This window comes from Lepisosteus platostomus, chromosome 7, assembly GCF_059453375.1.
Source record: "Lepisosteus platostomus isolate fLepPlt1 chromosome 7, fLepPlt1.hap1, whole genome shotgun sequence".
In the NCBI taxonomy this organism is placed as follows: domain Eukaryota; kingdom Metazoa; phylum Chordata; class Actinopteri; order Semionotiformes; family Lepisosteidae; genus Lepisosteus; species Lepisosteus platostomus.
Genome location: NC_142617.1, coordinates 55,129,831 through 55,147,569, shown reverse-complemented (window position 1 = coordinate 55,147,569; position 17,739 = coordinate 55,129,831). Strand labels below are relative to the sequence as shown.

The following is a 17,739-nucleotide window of genomic DNA, read 5'->3' as shown; positions in this document are numbered from 1 at the left end:
TATTTAATAATAATTAATAATGGCTTACACTTATATAGCGCTTTTCTGGGCACTCCACTCAAAGCGCTTTACAGGTAATGGGGATCCCCTCCACCACCACCAATGTGCAGCATCCACCTATTTAACAGGGGTAGGGAAATAGGTGGGGTGAGCAACATTGGAAATGTCTTTTTTATCACATATCATTTTAATGGTTTTCTTTTTAGCATTAGAAATTTCATTTCATGACTCTTTTAAGTGAAAAAAATCTCAGTTGATTTATGCTAATGGACATTTAACCAGAGTCAAATGCTTTTTTTTTTTACAAATGGATTAGTGTTGGCACATGAATATAGAAGTATAATAAAAAAAATAACTATGGTATATTAAATAATGAAATCCCCACTGCTCATTATGGGTACCGAATTAGTGCTGAATGCTGTATATATTCAGATACAGAGAGTCTTCTAAACTTCTTTGTATATGGTCCCTGTTTTACAATGGTAAATCATGGCTATATCATGAACAACAGTGGCCTGACTCATATTACCCTTAGGCAGCAAGCACAGAAATACAATCAGTGCTGTCATTGACAGACCACACTGGACATGTTTTCTACTGACAGAAAATCCCACCTCTTCAGATTCTCTCCTACAAGAACAATGCCAGGCATGGGGTATAGTCCCACCCATCAGCTTATTTTGAATTGCATACAGAGTTGATTTGTTTGCTTTTCAAAACAGGAAATGAATATTGAAAAAAAACAATCTCTAAAAGTCCTTTTAAAAAAAGTAAAATAAACAAATCTAAACAGCCGCTTTATCTCGCTAATGCTTTTTTTTTCTTGAAACCTGAACTCTTGTTTCCATAGCTACATGTAAGGCTTGTCTCCATAGAAACATTTCAAGTGGTACAATACAGGTTAAAGCTTTGCTAGAGGTGTACAGATACAGTTCTCTCAGAGGGCTTTGCTGTGCCGCAGAAATACTGTACAGGCTCCTGTGTTAAACTTGATCTAGGATTAATTTAAGGACTGGAAGGAAGTGATGGCAAAGATGTAGTGAATGGAAAGTCTGAGTGCCTTACACGATTGTTATATGGAAGTCTTTTCTCTTTTTGAGGTGAATTGTACTGTACAGAATTTTTCTGCATTCTATACCTTTCTTTGCAGTTTCATGGTGAAAGTTAGATTTCAAAATGGCATGTTGATTTTAGGGGTGGGATGCAATGCATAATCAATAAACAGTAAAGGGCAAAGGATGTTTGAACTGAAAGTTTTGTTGACAACATAAGTACAAAACAAACAGTCAATTTAACAATAATTACACGCCCTACAGGAGCCTCAAGTGTGTAAAAACAATTTCTCAGTGCTATCTGAGAGGAAGAAGAGCTAAGCAGTGTGAAGGAATATTTATTTGCAGCTTATTATTTTCTCCACGGACACTGGTTAGAGTTGTTAGCTTAGATGATTAGGCAAAATGCATTCTCCTGTTTTCTCTTTGTTTAGTCTTTGCATTTTCAGGCTCCTAAAATTACACAGCTTGTCCAATGTTCCAAAATAGATTTTCTAAATATTAGGAATTTTAAATTATGCCTTATCTCTTTATGAAGGTTTGCATTAGGCCACTGGAGCATGCCTGTTGCTTATCACAATATTCCAGCGAGCTCTGTGTCTCATGATCTTAGGACTCAAGCAAAAAAAAAATGTGTTTCTTAAAAGGAAAGAAAAAACGGACTACCTTGATGAAGATGCTATTGAGTGAATTCCATTTATTAAAATAGCATCCACTGGGCACCTGCCAAATTGTGCAGTCCACTAAAGTCACCATGAGACAACGTGTGACCAAGGACTTATAATTGTAGCTAATAGTATTCTTTTACATCCATGTGTCATATTACACTTCACTGTCGTTTGGTATCATTTGAAAATAAAAAAAACCAAGTGCACCATTATTCACAACACTTTATCCACTATTATAATTAAAAGTCATCTTATCAGATTCATGATTCAAGAAACCTTAAATTTCTTTTAAGAAGTCTTCTCAAACTAAATTTACCTGAAGAGCCAAGAACCCTCTTTGAATTGAGGAGATTCATTCATTACCAACACTTGCATTTGGTAGGAAGTACCTTGCTTTTCTTCCAGTTCCAAGAATCTACAATATATTACATATAAATATGCCATTTTTACTGTATGTAATTAATCCATTTTTAAAAGTGGTGATTTTAGGAAGCATAGTAGTCAAGTAAATATATTTATATTATTATCTTACACAAAAAAGGGCAATTTCATATTTGGAATGCAAAATATTATGATCTTCTTGACCAGACAAGGCTTGTTTTTCAGACAGTTCATTTCCAGTTATTACTGCTTCAGTTATTTGGCTACAAAGATTCTAGCAATCAGGGCTGCCTTCAGAATATCCTTTGTTTTTTATTTTTTTTAACATCTATTTCCTGCATTATATTCATCTCATATACAGTATATAATAGTTTAGGATATGTCTTAACTCATCTTTTAACTGTTGTCCAGGGAAATTACTTTAGTCTTTTCTGTAACTTCACTTTTACGAAGAGTACTCTTTAAATACAGAAGACTCTCCACTTTTAAAAGTAGCTCCACTTTCCTATTTTAAATGGAGCATCAGGCAACATTCAGAATATTCACATCACAATGTTCATAACATGTTGGAATGGTTTCTGCTCCATCCACCTACTGTATATTAGGGCCATTAGAGACAAACTATTTTCCCACAATCTAAAATATATATCGAAGGTGTTTTGATGATATATGAGAATAGATAATATGCAGTGAAAGGAGTAAATAATAGCTTAATTCAAGTGTCTGCAAAATGAGCACGAATTTATTGTATACAGGTGCATGCAGTGTATTTCAAAAACTGGGCCCCAGCTGTGTTTTAGTATTTTATAGTGAGGATCTGAAATCAAATGATTGAGCTGCGCGGCTTTGATAGACAGCAGTTGCCAAAAATAAAGTACAGTAATTAACTAGAATTGAAGGCTTTTTAAATAGCAGCTGGCAGGGGTCTTTAGGGTTTTTAAATACCTCTGAATCTTGAGAAAATGATGAAAGGACAAGAAACCTGTACAGAAATTGCATCTATTCAGGCAGTTGTATGAAATCCAAATTATCTCTGTTTGTAAGAAGGATATGCAACTAAACTTTCAATGGTAGCAGAGAGCCTGGTTCAACTAAACTACCAAAGCAAACATTACATCATGGATTGTCAGTAAGAAATCAAAAAAAGGTTAGGTAAGTAAATAAAAACAAACACATTTTTAAATGCTGCAGTAAATGAACTCAACAAAATCCTATTTTGTTTGTTCAATGACAGATTGTTATGCCAGACAAGTGATACCTATTCTCATGTTCACATCAAAATAAAATCTGGCTTCAAAGAACTTGTGCATCCTTGCTTGTGACACACACACAAAACGTGAAATCCCTTGCATTAAGTCATAAAAAAAATCACTCCCTTTGAATATCTGTTGAGGGTCGGTTTACTCAGTAGGTCCATAAAATCTTAAGACTTTTTTTAATCTTTACCAGTTCAGACAGCATTGACAGCCAAAAGAAAAAAAAATGATTTGAAAGTCTGAGCAAACAAAACATCTTTCCGCACAAGGTAAAACACGACCTAGAAAAATACATTTTAATAAACCAAGAAGCTTAGCCAGCTCCTCACCTAAAAAAAAAAGTTTGTAGACCATAAAACAGAGTCTGTATATATTTATTCTTTATTTAAATACAAATTTCCATTTACCACCAGGGTGTATCATCAGAGCAGGTGTCTAAACTGAAGGAAAGCAAACAAGCAAGACTGACACCTTCATGAAATTTTGCACCCAAAATATTTTCATCTCATTTAAAACTCGACAGTCGGGTGCATTTAATGGAAGTGCTATATATATATTTTACTGTTTCATTAAGCATGTGTCTAATGTGTCTAATCACTAACTGTATATCTGCCTGTTGTTCACTAATGTATGCATGTGTTATTTGTTAAGGTACTAAACCCTTAAAGCCTTTACTCATAAGATGCAATGTGGTAAACATTGCCCCCAAGTGGGGATTCTGCTCCTTACTGAGTTTCTATTTCATTAAAGAGCACACTACAGAAACTACGATAGATTCACTTTTTATATAATTTGCAACTGTATGGATCCCACTTAATGCTTTAATTATCAGGGTCGAACCATATTTTTGAAAATACCGCGGTTAGGGGGCTTGAAACATTTATATGTTTCTTAATTAAATTCATGCTTTTCTTCAGAGGTGGCTGAAAAAGGTAAGAATATAAAACATGGGAAAATTGATCTCATGCATCTTTTATTTGTAGCATTAGGGTTTTTTTTTTAAAAAAAGCACATGGGAAAAGTCGTATTAAGGGCCTAGAAATTCCTGGGGGTTGGGGAATCAGTGGGTTCAGTTCCATTGCGTCACAAAGTGGTGCTGCACAGTCAAATGCTGAAATGGGTTCACTTGTAGATCAAGGGGCTCCCCCAGCAAAAATAAGCTCCAAAGCAGCCTGTATATCGCCTCCCGTCGCCTGCAGTGCCCTCAGGATCAGCTCCTCGTCTTGGATCCCCATGTCCCGTAGCTGCTGTAGCTGAGACTGCCATTGGCTCTGTGAAGATAAGCCACAATCTAACACTGCTGAAGGGAAAGGAAAAGCATCCCATTCTTTTTAGTAGGTAAGCTAGTTACTGGCAAAAATCCTTACTGATACATTAAATAATAATAATAATGAATAATGGTTTCCTTTGAAAGCACTGCTCCTTTCCAATGCTAAGCACTATACTGTAGTATCACACAGAGAAAGATTTTTAACATTTTTTGGTTTGAGAGGATAATTTTGCCTTTCATACAGTAGATCACAACACAAACACAGCACATGTCAATGATGGGGCAAGAAAAAAAAAGACTGAACAGCACCCTCCCTGTCACTCTCAAAGACCATCTATGAAAAGAAGGGTTATAATCGCGTTCACACTGTGCTCGTGTGGTAACCAGGGTCTGTGGTTTGTTGTTCTCTTCCATTAAAACTGAGTCCCACAGCTTGTGCAGCTCACCTGCAAGGTTGAGAGACTGGACACCTGCAGTGCCTGCTGCAGTGCCTGGGTGAAAATATCATTGGTGATGGGCGTTCCTGCAGGCATTCCTGAAGAACCCATGACAGGTGAGGCCCCGGATGAGGCTCCCTGAAAAAATAAGAACGCATACATTAAAAAGAAAAGCAAACAGTATGAGTGCCCATGTCTAATCTATCTGTTTGGTGATCTAGGTTTCTATCAAACATACTGTTGATACTAAAACCAGTTTATGAAGGCTAGTTAGCAGCACACAGTTTTGATCAGGAAGTTGAAAGGGGTTGGGGGTGAGTCAAAATGTTTTAGAGAAGGTTTAAAGAATGTTAGTAGAAAGCATCCTTACTTTTGGTATCATGGTATGTATAGCCTATAAACAGTAAGTATTATATTGCAGATCAAAGGAAAGACCACTCAGGGAGGCGGTTTAGAATGCTTTTGGCCAAGAAAAATGTCTACATTAAATCTTTTCCCTCCCGAACAATCAGTATATAAACACAGCTAAGTGACCATTTCCTGTGTGAAGCTATCAGATTAATGCAATGATAGTGTAACATGGGCAGAGCAAGATGTGTGTGCGTATGTATTGTTGCATGGCTAGGACTATTGTTTCTTTTTAACGTGTATTTATGTTCAGTCTTGATTTTTTATGGAGATGTCAATGATAAATTTCCACTCCCTTGGATGGACAATTAATTTTTTTCTGATCTTTTTTTAGATCCTTTTCTAATTATTCACATATTTAATTTTTTTTACTTTGATTTTTACATGACTTATGCAAGGAACTGGAGGAAGCACCTGGTTGCCAGTGGTAGGAGTGACTGCACTGCTTTCCGGTGTACTGGCAAGGGCAAGGGCGGTAGCTAGTTCACTCTGAGTGATGGGCCGAGGGCCAACAGCACCACTGTAGCCGAGCGTGGCTGGCCGTGTGCCAGGGGTCCCTGTGCTGGTGGAAGGGGTGGCCCGGCTGCCCTGTGGGAGAAACGCAGCAGAATACAACATCAAAAGGAGAACAGCCATAGACTTCTGACAAAATACCATCAGCATGTGCAGATTTTCTTGGGCCAGTGATGCAATGCAATTTCTTAACAACACTACTGTAGAGTAGCACTATGTAGATTTACATTCAATTTAAGAAAAGGAGAAACCTTTACACAATATTTTAAAATAATAAATTTGTCTATTCCTCAGTTGTTTGGAGGACCAGGTGGTCTTCCATCTGGTCATTTCCTTCATAATTATGGGCGGTAATTCATTAATGAGTGCTGCAGTGGCTCTGTGTCTAAAGATCTGTGCCTGTGGCTGGAAGGTTGCCAGAAAACCAATCCTGACCATGAAGTCAGGGGGGCGGAGTGGTGGCTCTGTGGCTAAGGATCTGTGCCTGTAACTGGAAGGTTACTGGTTCAAATCCTGCAGAGCTGGCAGAGGAATCCTACTCCGTTAGGCCCCTTAGCAAGGCCCTTAACCCCAACTGCTCGAGGGGCACCGTATAAATGGCTGACCCTGTGCTCTGACCCCAAGCTTCTCTCCCTGTCTGTATGTTTCATGGAGAGCAAGTTGGGGTATGCAAAAAGACAAATTCCTAATACAAGAAATTGTATATGGCCAATAAAGTGATCTTAATTGCTTCAACAAACTGCATAGTTTTGAGAATTGTGTAATGTCCATCAACAGGCCAGAACTAAATCTTTGTTTCTGCAGTGGAGTCTGTGATATAGCTGCAATACTGAATTCCCAGGTCTCTTTGAGATAGTGTTGACTTTTAAATTAAACTGGATTTTATCTTACCGATTGGAAATCCTCTTCATCATCAGACAGGCCCTCAAAAAGAAATCCTCCTGCAGTGCAGATAAAAAAGTGCATGTATTGTATTAATCCTCTGGTGAAAGCTAGTAGATTAAGTATCAAGAGTTTGGGAAAGGTCTTCGCTTATCTACCCGACAGATTACCAAATTGTTAGTAGCACAACACAACCAATGGAGAAGACAAAGCTGTCATTATAAGTGCAAATGCTCTTCGAAGCTTCCCATTTTCTATTGAAATAATAGTTCTGTCCTAATCCCAATAATATAATTGGTAATATTCACCACTGTATAAGACAGATCTGCAGTTTCACTAAAAATGTGTTGAAACAGAAACTAAAAAGAAATTCCAAACATCTGCATTGACTTAAAATAACCCTCCTTCTTCGGTGTTACCTCTACTGGATATAGATGTCAAGACCTCTTAGGACTCTCTGAAACATCTAGGACACAACAGTCTATAGTCACCTGGCATGTCGCTGTAGGAGCTTGCCGAGACGTTGCGAGATGTGCTTGCACTCTGTGGTGAAGGGACACTTCCAGCCACTGAATGTAGGACCAGAATGATAGCATTGACTAGGGCTGGGTGCGAAGTGATCAGCCTAAGAAAGGACAAGCAGGAGTCTTAGAAATTCTGAGTTAAACACCTCTGGGTTCTACAGGTAATGGGAATATGTACAGTTATGTACGTTACTGTAATATGTATATTATATTTGCAGGTTTCTGGAAGAATGGCTTTAATAACTGCTTTGAAGGTAGTACTCAAAAAGAAAAGGTGCTGTAACAAATCAAACCTCACTGATTGATGTAATCCAAGACATAACACAATCCTGGGAATATGGCTGCACAGATTGAACTAACAGCAACAACTGATAAATTAAAAAATAAGATGTCAGAGGTAATGAACTAATGAAGTAGGAGGGCATGTGATCTTAAAATTGTATGAAAGGGGAACCATTGATGCACTGTGCTTTAAATGAAAGGGTTTAAAGGCTATGTGGGCATATACTAAGGATGAGAATACAGTGGAAGCTTTGTCAGAGGACTATCATTTAGTAGTTGGAATACAAACTATTTTCCTATGACTGAAGTTTGAGACAGAAGAGAGTTTAGAATTGTGGGTCTTTGAGACAACATGGCTGAGTGTTCAGGGCTCTAGAATTGAGAGTTTGGCATCATGATCTACTGCTTGCATTGAGAGAACTGAAAGACAGTAAAGTTGTTAGGGTTAATGAATTAGGAAGTAGTGTAAAGCTACTTGAATTGTGTAGGTAAGAGGGTTACAGCTCAGAATTAAAATGGTATGTGAGCTACCGATTAAAGAGACACTGATAGCTTTTCCTAGTGTTTTAAGATGAACCTATGGTTTTAATAAACTGGGTGCTTTTTCATTGCAGAAAATAGGTGCAGAATATTCTTGAAGATGTTACTTACGTATCCAACATGTTAGGGTCAGTAAACAACACAAACAGATCTTTGTCTTGCAGCACACCTAGAAAAGCAGAATAAGAATACATTTTCACACTTCTGAAGTTCCAGGGTATGTCACAAAGCATCATCTCTAAGACAATACTGCAAATCTATACCCGTAATTTAATACTACTTTTATTGATATTGAATATTGAATATTGAAAGGTGAAAGGGTGTGCATACATTCCTCTGAATAATTCAGTATTGATGCTTCTGGTGATGTATATCCAAAGGATATATAAATATAAATAGAGGTTTTCTTTATACATTGGGTTCAACTCTGCATATTGACATTTTCTGAAATACTTAAAAAGTAGTGAATAATTTAAAAGATGAAGACAGAATAAATATAAAATGCTCTAGAAGGGCCAATAGTCAAATTACCCTGCACAGACCATTAGTAGTCAACCTTTAAAACTAACAACTCCAAGCAAGCACGTATACAAAGACATGGATACTCAAAGGATGTTTCTACTTGCCCAGTGCCACCGGATCACTGCTCAGGCCTGGCGTGGCTATAATGATCTGGTCCAAGGACTCCCTGTTGTTTAACATCTTAAACACCTGCATAAGGGGAAAAACAATCAGCTTCCAAAAGGATGACACAATGGGCATATGTTTACATAGCTATTTGTGAGGCAGTGCATCACGTCCAAAGATGATCAAAAGAATGATTGGTAGTAATCATTAACATAAGGTAAACTAATTCTGTTAAAATATTAAGAAAGCCATTTTAGAACATCAATATCCAACACTGAGCAGATAGTTATTGGTGAAATCGTTAAGCCAGCCTTCACAGACGAGTCTTAATACAAACTAAGCCTCAAGTCAGGATAAAAATGACATAAAATAAACAGGGAGGAAACATATCCCAGAAGAGAGGGGAAGGAAGACTAGAAGTGATTAGGCCATTAGAACATTTGTCCTCCTTAAAACAGATTACGAAACTAGAATCTTCACAGTGCTGATCTCAGCACTTGAAGGGTACTATACTCTTAAATAATAATATTGAAAATATTGATATCCTTCATTGTGAATCCACAGCCTAAAGCACATCCCTCATTTGTTAGTGATGCGTTATTCTGAACAAGGAAATAAGATTCACATTTCCTTAGCTTCCAATCTAAATAAAATGAGTCCTTCCAGAATCCTTATTTATTAGAAAACAGGTTCTCTCTCTGCCCATTTTAAAGTGTTTTGACCTCATGTAGTATACTGTCTATAAAAGGCAGAACTTGGATGACACACAGTAGTGAAAATACCTGTATATAGCCAAAAAATGTATAATATATATTTGTTTAACTATCTTTATAAATATTTGTGTTGCCAAACTATGCCTGAGAAGCCAAAAACACACATTCTATGTACCACTGGTATTCCCTGACTATAAGGAGTGTAAGTATGATCAATGCAAAATACTTTGGAGTTATCTGAGGGACTTTGTGCTTTGCTTCAACACCTGAGAGAAACTTAAGGAAATATTATTTGTTGCCCCCTCTGAATCTGTTACTTCTGTTCAGAATCAAACAGAAGTGACAGATATAAAAGTCACTGAGCAGAACATCATTTCACAATGCAAGCAATGCAATGCTGGGGGGCTGTTTTCACTTTTCGTAAGTAAAGCATCTTTTGTCTTCCAAACACAACACCTCCTTTTTAAACTATGAAACATTTTGCTTGTTTGTTGAAACTTCTAGTATGAGCCAAAGTTTCTCAGTGCAGTCTCACCGAGTCTCTATAAGCAGTACTGGTATGTAGAGCTGCCTGAAGCACACGGAACTCCCTGGCAGCAGCTGTTCTGTCCACAGGCTCTGAAAAGGAATTGTACAGCACAATGGAAAACTCTGTGATGTCACAATATAAAGCCAGCCGTGAGACGGTTCGTAAATTCCATATCCACATCACATGACGCCATTCATTTCTGAATTTTAAAAAAAGAAGGCTTCAGTTCAAAGAAGTCATTTAATTTCTGCTTGTAATTTTGTCATAAACTTCAGTGCCCTCTAAACTGGCTTAATTTATTTTTGTTCCCCAGCAGGACTTCAATATTGTATTAGCATGAACATAAATCAAGATTTGATACTTTTTTCAAAAGACAGAACAGTGATTAAAAAGCCAAACAATGCTGTGCATAAGCAATTTCAAAGAAAGTACAGCAATTTCGCTCCACACTAAATTACTGAAACAGACACCACGTACTTAGCACTAAATGGTTCTGTGTAGAGAGAGTGGACTGGCTCATACACACCTGGCTTGACTTCTGGTTCTGGCCACGATTTCTTTAAAATGTGGACAGTTGATCCTGGCTGAATCCCATAAAATTCCAATGTCTGCTCATCTTTCAACTTTCTGCCACAAAATACCAGTTCTGAAATATAAACGCATACGTCAGGAATTGGAGAGACAATCCTGTGTTCTAGCTCATTTCCAAACGTTGCACCAACACGCTGTAAAAATAATGTACTTTATAATCCCCTGCCTCTTGATTGATAGAAGGTTATATCAAAAAGTGTGCAACGTCAACTTGGGCTACCAGAATCCAGCGGGTTTTCTAGGACTATAAATCATCAATAGCTGATGGCTTTTGAAAAATGTTACCCCCCACCACCACCACCAAACGGAGTTATGTACCACTGAATTAATGTGAAAGGAACATCTCTTGAAAGCCAGTTTTTACTGACCTATAAACTCCGGATCAGGTACTAAATCTGGCAAATGGGCTGCTACCAGCTGCTTCAGTGTGGCGATACGATATCCTCCCGGTGCCACATCTCCCGGTTCCGTTTCGGGAAACTGCAGAACCGACTTGGGGACCGAGGGCTGGTCCATCAGTTTCAGTGAAATGCGCCACTCTGGAACTGCCATAGTCATCTGAAGGAGGCAAAAATATAAACAGCATACATTGAGTAGAGTAATAAAGAAAAATTATGCATATTACATGTTTTAAACTCAACTGGATCAGATTTATCGATTAATAACACTGGTTGTTTTTAACATTCGAGACTACGACTGAACATAAAAAGACTATTATACCGTATCTGACTATGTAACTAGCTATGACTTAAAAACTGAATTTCATGAATTCAGAAAAGTTTTTTTAAAATAGAAGTATTATGTTAAATGAACACATAATTAAAAAATAACAAAAAAAAGAGAAAGAGCGATGTTTACACTCATGCTCTGTCACCTGGAAACGGAAAAAGTTCTCGATGATTTCTGGGATTTGTAGTTTTTCCCCGCTGCACACGCCACTCTGTTATTTATAGAATTAAGAGGAAAAACTCTGCTGCTAATAGAGGTGCTAGTGATTTTGACTGAACAGTGCCGTCGACTACACATTTTGATCAAATGTAAGCATATGGATCAAAAGAACTCCACTTGCATCCAAACAAAAACGGTATTAAAAACGCTAAATGTTTTACCAATTTCTACCATAAATTTATAACGTCTTCCTGAAAGACTGGTGAGACTTTATTCAATATATAATATTAATAACGTAGTGATACAATATTCAATATACTACATAGTTTGTCATTCCAAATGTCTGCTAGGTAAGGTTTTTGAAATAAAAACCACATACCAAAACTGCGGAATTCCTTTTACTTAATTTTTACCAATACACCGCTCAGACCTGACTAAGAAATTGATAAATTAACGTAAAATGTCCGAATTCATTAGTTCGTATTCTAGTGTAATTTTTTGGGGAACTCCATTACCCAGAGACCTTTGCTGTCTCTTGGGCGGAGAAAAGGAGAAATGGCTCTGTATAGAAGAGGAGGTGGAAGGTGTTGCGCTGTGTCAGGGTGCACTAATAACCAGAGGAAACTAAGCATATGGCGGCGGGACATTTGTGAGCTCCATTCCCCTTTGCAGCACAATGCGTGCTCGTGTCTTGAGCCTTTCTCTTTTTATTATTTCCCCCGTGATAAGGAGAAGCAGCAGGCATGGTTGGGAGCAATCGGTAGAAAAGACTTTCTGCCAGGCAAGGGGACAGTCGTTTGCTCGATGCACTTTGTAAAGGGCTCGCCAACCGCCGAGCATCCAGTGCCAGTGCTAAACATGGGGTCCTCCGAAAACGAAGACCTGACGGAAAGCAAGAGTGGTGGGGATGAGAGACCGGCTAGGAAAAGAGTTTACAAGGCACTGCTGGAGGACACGGGCGGCGGCCCCCCCGCGGGGTCTGCAAAGAAACTTGAAATAGACGGGCGATACCCCCAAGGCTCCTGGGAGCAGGCCACCGTTGAAGCCATCATGCAGTTACGCAACTTCGATAGCCCCAGCAGCTCCCTTGTGGCGCAGACGACCATCGCGAACCTGAAGGATGAAAACGATTTCCTCCGTGCTCAAAACAGCAGTCTTAAGGCGGAGCTGAAGTCAACTCAAGAGGGTCTGGAGGCGGAAGTGAGAGCAGTCAAGGAGGAGCTGGAGACGGTTAAAGGGGCTTGCCGGTGCAGAGTTGAATCCAGGACAGCGAAGCCACCTACGGCGGAAGCTGTGCCGGAGCTAGAAGGTGTAACTGTAACTGTAACTAAAGACGAGTTGGATGGTATCGCTGTCTCAAACGAGGAGGAGGTCCCTGCTAGAGGAGATACTGCTGCGTGCATCCCTCTTGAAATTGGCACTGTAATCCTAACTCGGACACTCTAAAATTCTGCTTTGTTTTATTGTGTAATTATTTGTTACGGATTTTTATTTTGCAGTCGGACGGAGCATCTAGACAACCGTAGCAGTATACTATATACTCAGTTTCTGGAGTTCTCAACTGTATTTCCTCTGTGTCTTAATGCCATATTTACAGAAGGTTCCCCAATTAACTTTTGGTTTAGGGAGAGGTATGTTAGACACTGGAAATGTGTACGGATCACGGAGAAATCTGCCACGGTGTCTTTAAGGATTTTTCATCGTGTGTGTGTGTGTTTTTTCCAGGACTTAAAATGGTATGAATCATACCTCAGTGATATATTTGTGGATATGATTACCATAATCACCTTTGTTTTACAGTTACGATCTATTTATTTTAAGCTTCTCTGCCAAGGAGAAGTCTTTAATTGTGAAATAGCGGAGTTTGTTTTGGTAAACATAACAGATTTGGGAGAGAAAAAAGGTTTCTTTATATTTTAAAAGAACAAGCAGTTTATTGTTTTCTTTTAACACCGTGTCAAAAATAATTTTTGTGTAAAAATAAAGGCCTTTTTTTGTCCTCACAGATCTCTGTTCTAGTCTTTGTGATTGTAGGATAGGCTGTTGTCAAAGCCTACGTACTGCAGAGCTGAATATGGGAAAGGAAGCAGAGATAACTCCTAAGTGGTGTGGCCTTTTTACAATGGATGGGTTTGCATCACATTCTTACAGCTTCCAAAGAGGAAAACATTCCCAAAGTGCTACATGCTGAAATGTTTTATTGTTATTGTTATTGTTGGAATAAAGGTGTTTTTTATTGCAAAAAATGCATCTTTTAGTCCCATAGGTTTATACCTCTCAAGGCACACGAGGAAAAGTAGAGCATTATGCAACAGGCTTCTGTTTAAAGGGGAACAGTTACAGTAACTATTTAAAGAGTTATGAAGCTCTATGTGAATGGTTATGAAGCTATGATTTGCTGTATAATGCATGCATGTAAAAAAAAAGAAAACGGTTATCCTCTTTCTAAGAGTATTGTTTATTCAAGTTTGGTAATGACAAATAAGTCTTCTAATTAAAACTAGTGGCTGGTTAAAAGAACATAAGAAATGTTACTTTCGGAAGAATGGCATCTCCAGTTTGCATCTGCCCCAAGGTTAGAGCTTTGGTAGTAGCTTTTTGATCTAAGGATCTCATCTGTCTGTGTCGGGATGGATGCCAGTGTCTCAGCTTCAGGCCCAGGGCTGTGGTAGATTTTTAAATACCCCTCACAGCCTGGGTACAGTGCTTCCTGTTCTAATTTCTAAATGCACTTCTACATAGGCCAGCAGCCATATCACCCTGCAACTCACAACTGGAAACCCACTGAAGCTATGCAGGTGTGAGCCTGGTCAGTACCTGAATGGGAGACCTCCTGGGAAAAACTAAGGTTGCTGCTGGAAGAGGTGTTAGTGGTGCCAGCAGGGGGTGCTCACCCTCTGGTCCATGTGGGTCCTAATGCCCCAGTATGGTGTGGGGGACACTATACTGTAAACAGGCGCCATCCTTCGGATGAGACGTAAAACCGAGGTCCTGACTCTCTGTGGTCATTAAAAATCCCAGGGCATTTCTCGAAAAGAGTAGGGATGTAACCCCGGCGTCCTGGCCAAATTTCCCATTGGCCTTTACCAGTCATGGCCTCCTAATAATCCCCATCTATGAATTGGCTTCATTACTCTGCTCTCCTCCCCACTGATAGCTGATGTGAGGTGAGAGCTCTGGCGCACTATGGCTGCCATTGCATCATCCAGGTGGGGCTGCACATTGGTGGCGGTGGAGGGGAGTCCCCATTACCTGTAAAGCGCTTTGAGTGGAGTGTCCAGAAAAGCGCTATATAAGTGTAAGCAATTATTATTATTATTATTATTATTATTATTAAAGTGGACTTTCTTTACTGAACTTAAAGCTGTTGCTCACCATTGCAATTTGGTCAAACATTTTGCTCTGTGCAGCATACTGGACCATTTCAAAGAATAGTGGAGAGGCACGAATGGGCTCTAAACCACTCCTTAACAATATGTTGTCGTCCACGTCTAACATCAATCTCCCCAACATATGGAAATTGGTAGGATAGCAGAAATTCTTTGGCATTGTTTCTGTGTTTAAAATGACAAATGCGCTTTTAAAACTGAACACTTGCATCAAATTTTAGGTTTTAGCAAGTGGAAAGTTAAGATAGATCTGTTAATGCGCTTAATGATTCATGACCACAGAGGGTGAGTCAACTCCTGAACTGTCTGTACAGGGCAGACAGCCTTTTAACTTCCAGAACTCATTCACTTTCAACAGGAGACCAGAGAAGACACCTATCCCATCAGTCAAAGACTTTGCTCGCTCTTCCACTGCAATGTTTTTCATTATGTAGTCAGTTCTTATGTCAAAAACATTAACAATCATTAATAGATATGGGCTTGCCACCAAAAGATCCGTCTCTCCCCCATGATTCCAAATTGGATGAAGTGATTGGATAATAGATAAGGATTAATTTGTATAGCAAACCAAATAATGTCATTACATATTGGGGTGGTATTTAGTGCTCCTGCCTTATAAATTCAAGGGCATGTGTTTGATTCTGGAGTTTGACACCATGTTGTTTTTTTCTTTGTGATTCACAGATGTTGTGAAAATGCATAAAAGCAGGATTTGAAAAATGGATTTGAAAAAAATTCCACTCTTTAATATGCTTCCAAGGGGTAATTGTAGGGACGCGCCCCATACTGAGTCACACTGGCAAGCAGACAGGAAGTAATCTGCTGGAAAAGGCTGATGTGCAGATTTGGAGAACAATGAGTGCGCATATTTTTTAATAGAAAATGCTGTAGATTAACTTGAAATCACCACAATATTTGTGTCTTGTATACTACTCAGTAAATATCTGCATTCCCTTTGTAGATAAGAAATATTATTTTAGTTCACAGTGCAACCTACAGTAAGTAAACTCTAAACAATATTTATGACAATTAGATTACACAAAATAGTTCCTGTAAATGTCTCCTTACTCTATGTACTAGTAAAATAGAGAATATTTAGGACTTTGAGGGCAATTTTCATACACTATTTCAAGTTTTTAATTATGTTTTCATGTTTTTTCTCAGCAAAAGAGGCACATTTATACTTTTTACCTTTATAATTTGTTGTCTTTGATAATCTCATCTCATCTCATCTCCTGGTGAGGATCACATTGGTAACTGGCCAGGGAAGAGTAGACCAGATTTCCCTTTCCCCAGTAAGTCTCCAGCTCCTGCATCTCCTCTCCCATCTTCTTCCAGTGGAAGTGCACTGTATTCCTGGTGTTCAACATTCCTGAGGAGGGGAACAAACACGAGGCTGTGGTGAAAGACAAGAATAGAGGGAACGAGTCCTGGCCTTGTTTCGCTCGGGGTTACCCCAGCCAGGTGCAGGCGCAGGGAGAGTCACAGGGAGAGAGCCTTTGCTGGTCTTGAGGAGGGAGATGATTACTGGGTTTATTTTGTTGGGGGTAAATGTTACATATGCTGTATGACATGACATTTGCAATGGTTCTTTTTGCCCCCTATTGACAAGTCATAGGTGAAGTACCCTTGCTTGTATAATACTTTTTTAAAATCCATGCTCATATATACAGTTGGTTGTACTTTATCATGTGTGAGAGAGAATTTGACTGCGTTTTGCACTTTTTTTTCCATCTTGGTTCATTTTGCTCTGGAAGCCAGTTATTTTTGTCAACGAGTCAGAAGAGGACGAAACCACAATATCCCAGTTGTGAAACAGGGAAAGGCTGAATTTCCTGTAGAGCACATGATAGCTCCATTTGTTGTCTGGGTCAGTCACTCACTTTAGAACCACAGTATATGATTTCTGAATCCTTTGTCTGGGTGTTTCTGTCTGCATAGCCTGCAATATTTTTTTTTAATTGGAAAAGGATTCTATTTTGCACTTTGAATGACTATTCTGACTAACCACATAACTACAGCTTTTTATGTTATTCTGTACTTTTCAGAATGTGTGTTTGCTAAAGAAAACATGAATTTATCAAAAATAAAAAACGTTTTTTAAAAAAGAATATACAATTAAGAAAGGGAACATCATTATATGTGGAATTGTTACAGTTCGATAAGCGCGACATATTTGTACGTTTATTTACAGGACGTCTTTGTGTCTGCATGTCTCTTTGGCTGTTGTTATAATACTGTTGCTTAATAACTACAGGAACACGTAATTCAATCTAGAAAAAAAAATTAGGGTATTTAATCATATTGTAACGCTCCCGGGGTTCGCCGACGGGAAGAAACAGGCCAGAGGCTCTGACACGGGTTGGCAGGACCTTTATTAAAGTCGCTGAGGGGGGTTACACACATTTGGACAGTGGAGATACAGCACTGCACTGCAACACATCTTCACAGACACAAGAGGGAAGAGGGCGTCTCCGGCCCTCGCCTTACTATATACGGGCCCCTCAACCCCCAGTTCGTAGCCTGCCTAGCGTGTGCATGGCTACAGCGCCCCACGTGGGCGCTACAATATCAATAAACTTTACTGATCATTTGAATATATGCATGTTTTCCTATTACACATCTGAAATGGAATCTTTGGATTAAATGTGTTCTGCAGATAAAAAATACAGTACATTACAGACACTGTTAATAGCTACTCAAAATGAATTGATCTGAGCAAAAACTCGGCACCTAAGCGCACAAAAAGATGAGTATATATTTCACACATAAAAAGGCACTAAATGGTT

General features: G+C 38.8%; 1 protein-coding gene across 2 annotated transcripts; it reads right to left on the bottom strand.

The window, feature by feature from the left end:
* Positions 1-3,720: 3,720 nt before the first annotated feature.
* Positions 3,721-11,612, bottom strand: LOC148659250 (ubiquitin-like protein 7). Of its 2 annotated transcripts, none has more exons than XM_088641297.1 (11): positions 11,532-11,612; positions 11,042-11,231; positions 10,609-10,728; positions 10,089-10,171; positions 8,840-8,924; positions 8,325-8,382; positions 7,359-7,492; positions 6,877-6,926; positions 5,887-6,060; positions 5,074-5,202; positions 3,721-4,628 (listed from the first exon to the last, which is right to left on the bottom strand). In XM_088641297.1, the coding sequence occupies exons 1-11, from the start codon at positions 11,535-11,537 to the stop codon at positions 4,491-4,493; spliced, it is 1,167 nt and encodes a 388-aa protein (XP_088497423.1). In that variant the 5' UTR covers positions 11,538-11,612; the 3' UTR covers positions 3,721-4,490. The 2 variants fall into 2 exon arrangements, with proteins under 2 accessions (XP_088497423.1, XP_088497424.1); XM_088641298.1 differs by lacking the exon at positions 11,532-11,612 and adding an exon at positions 11,394-11,412.
* Between the last annotated feature and the right edge of the window lie 6,127 nt (positions 11,613-17,739).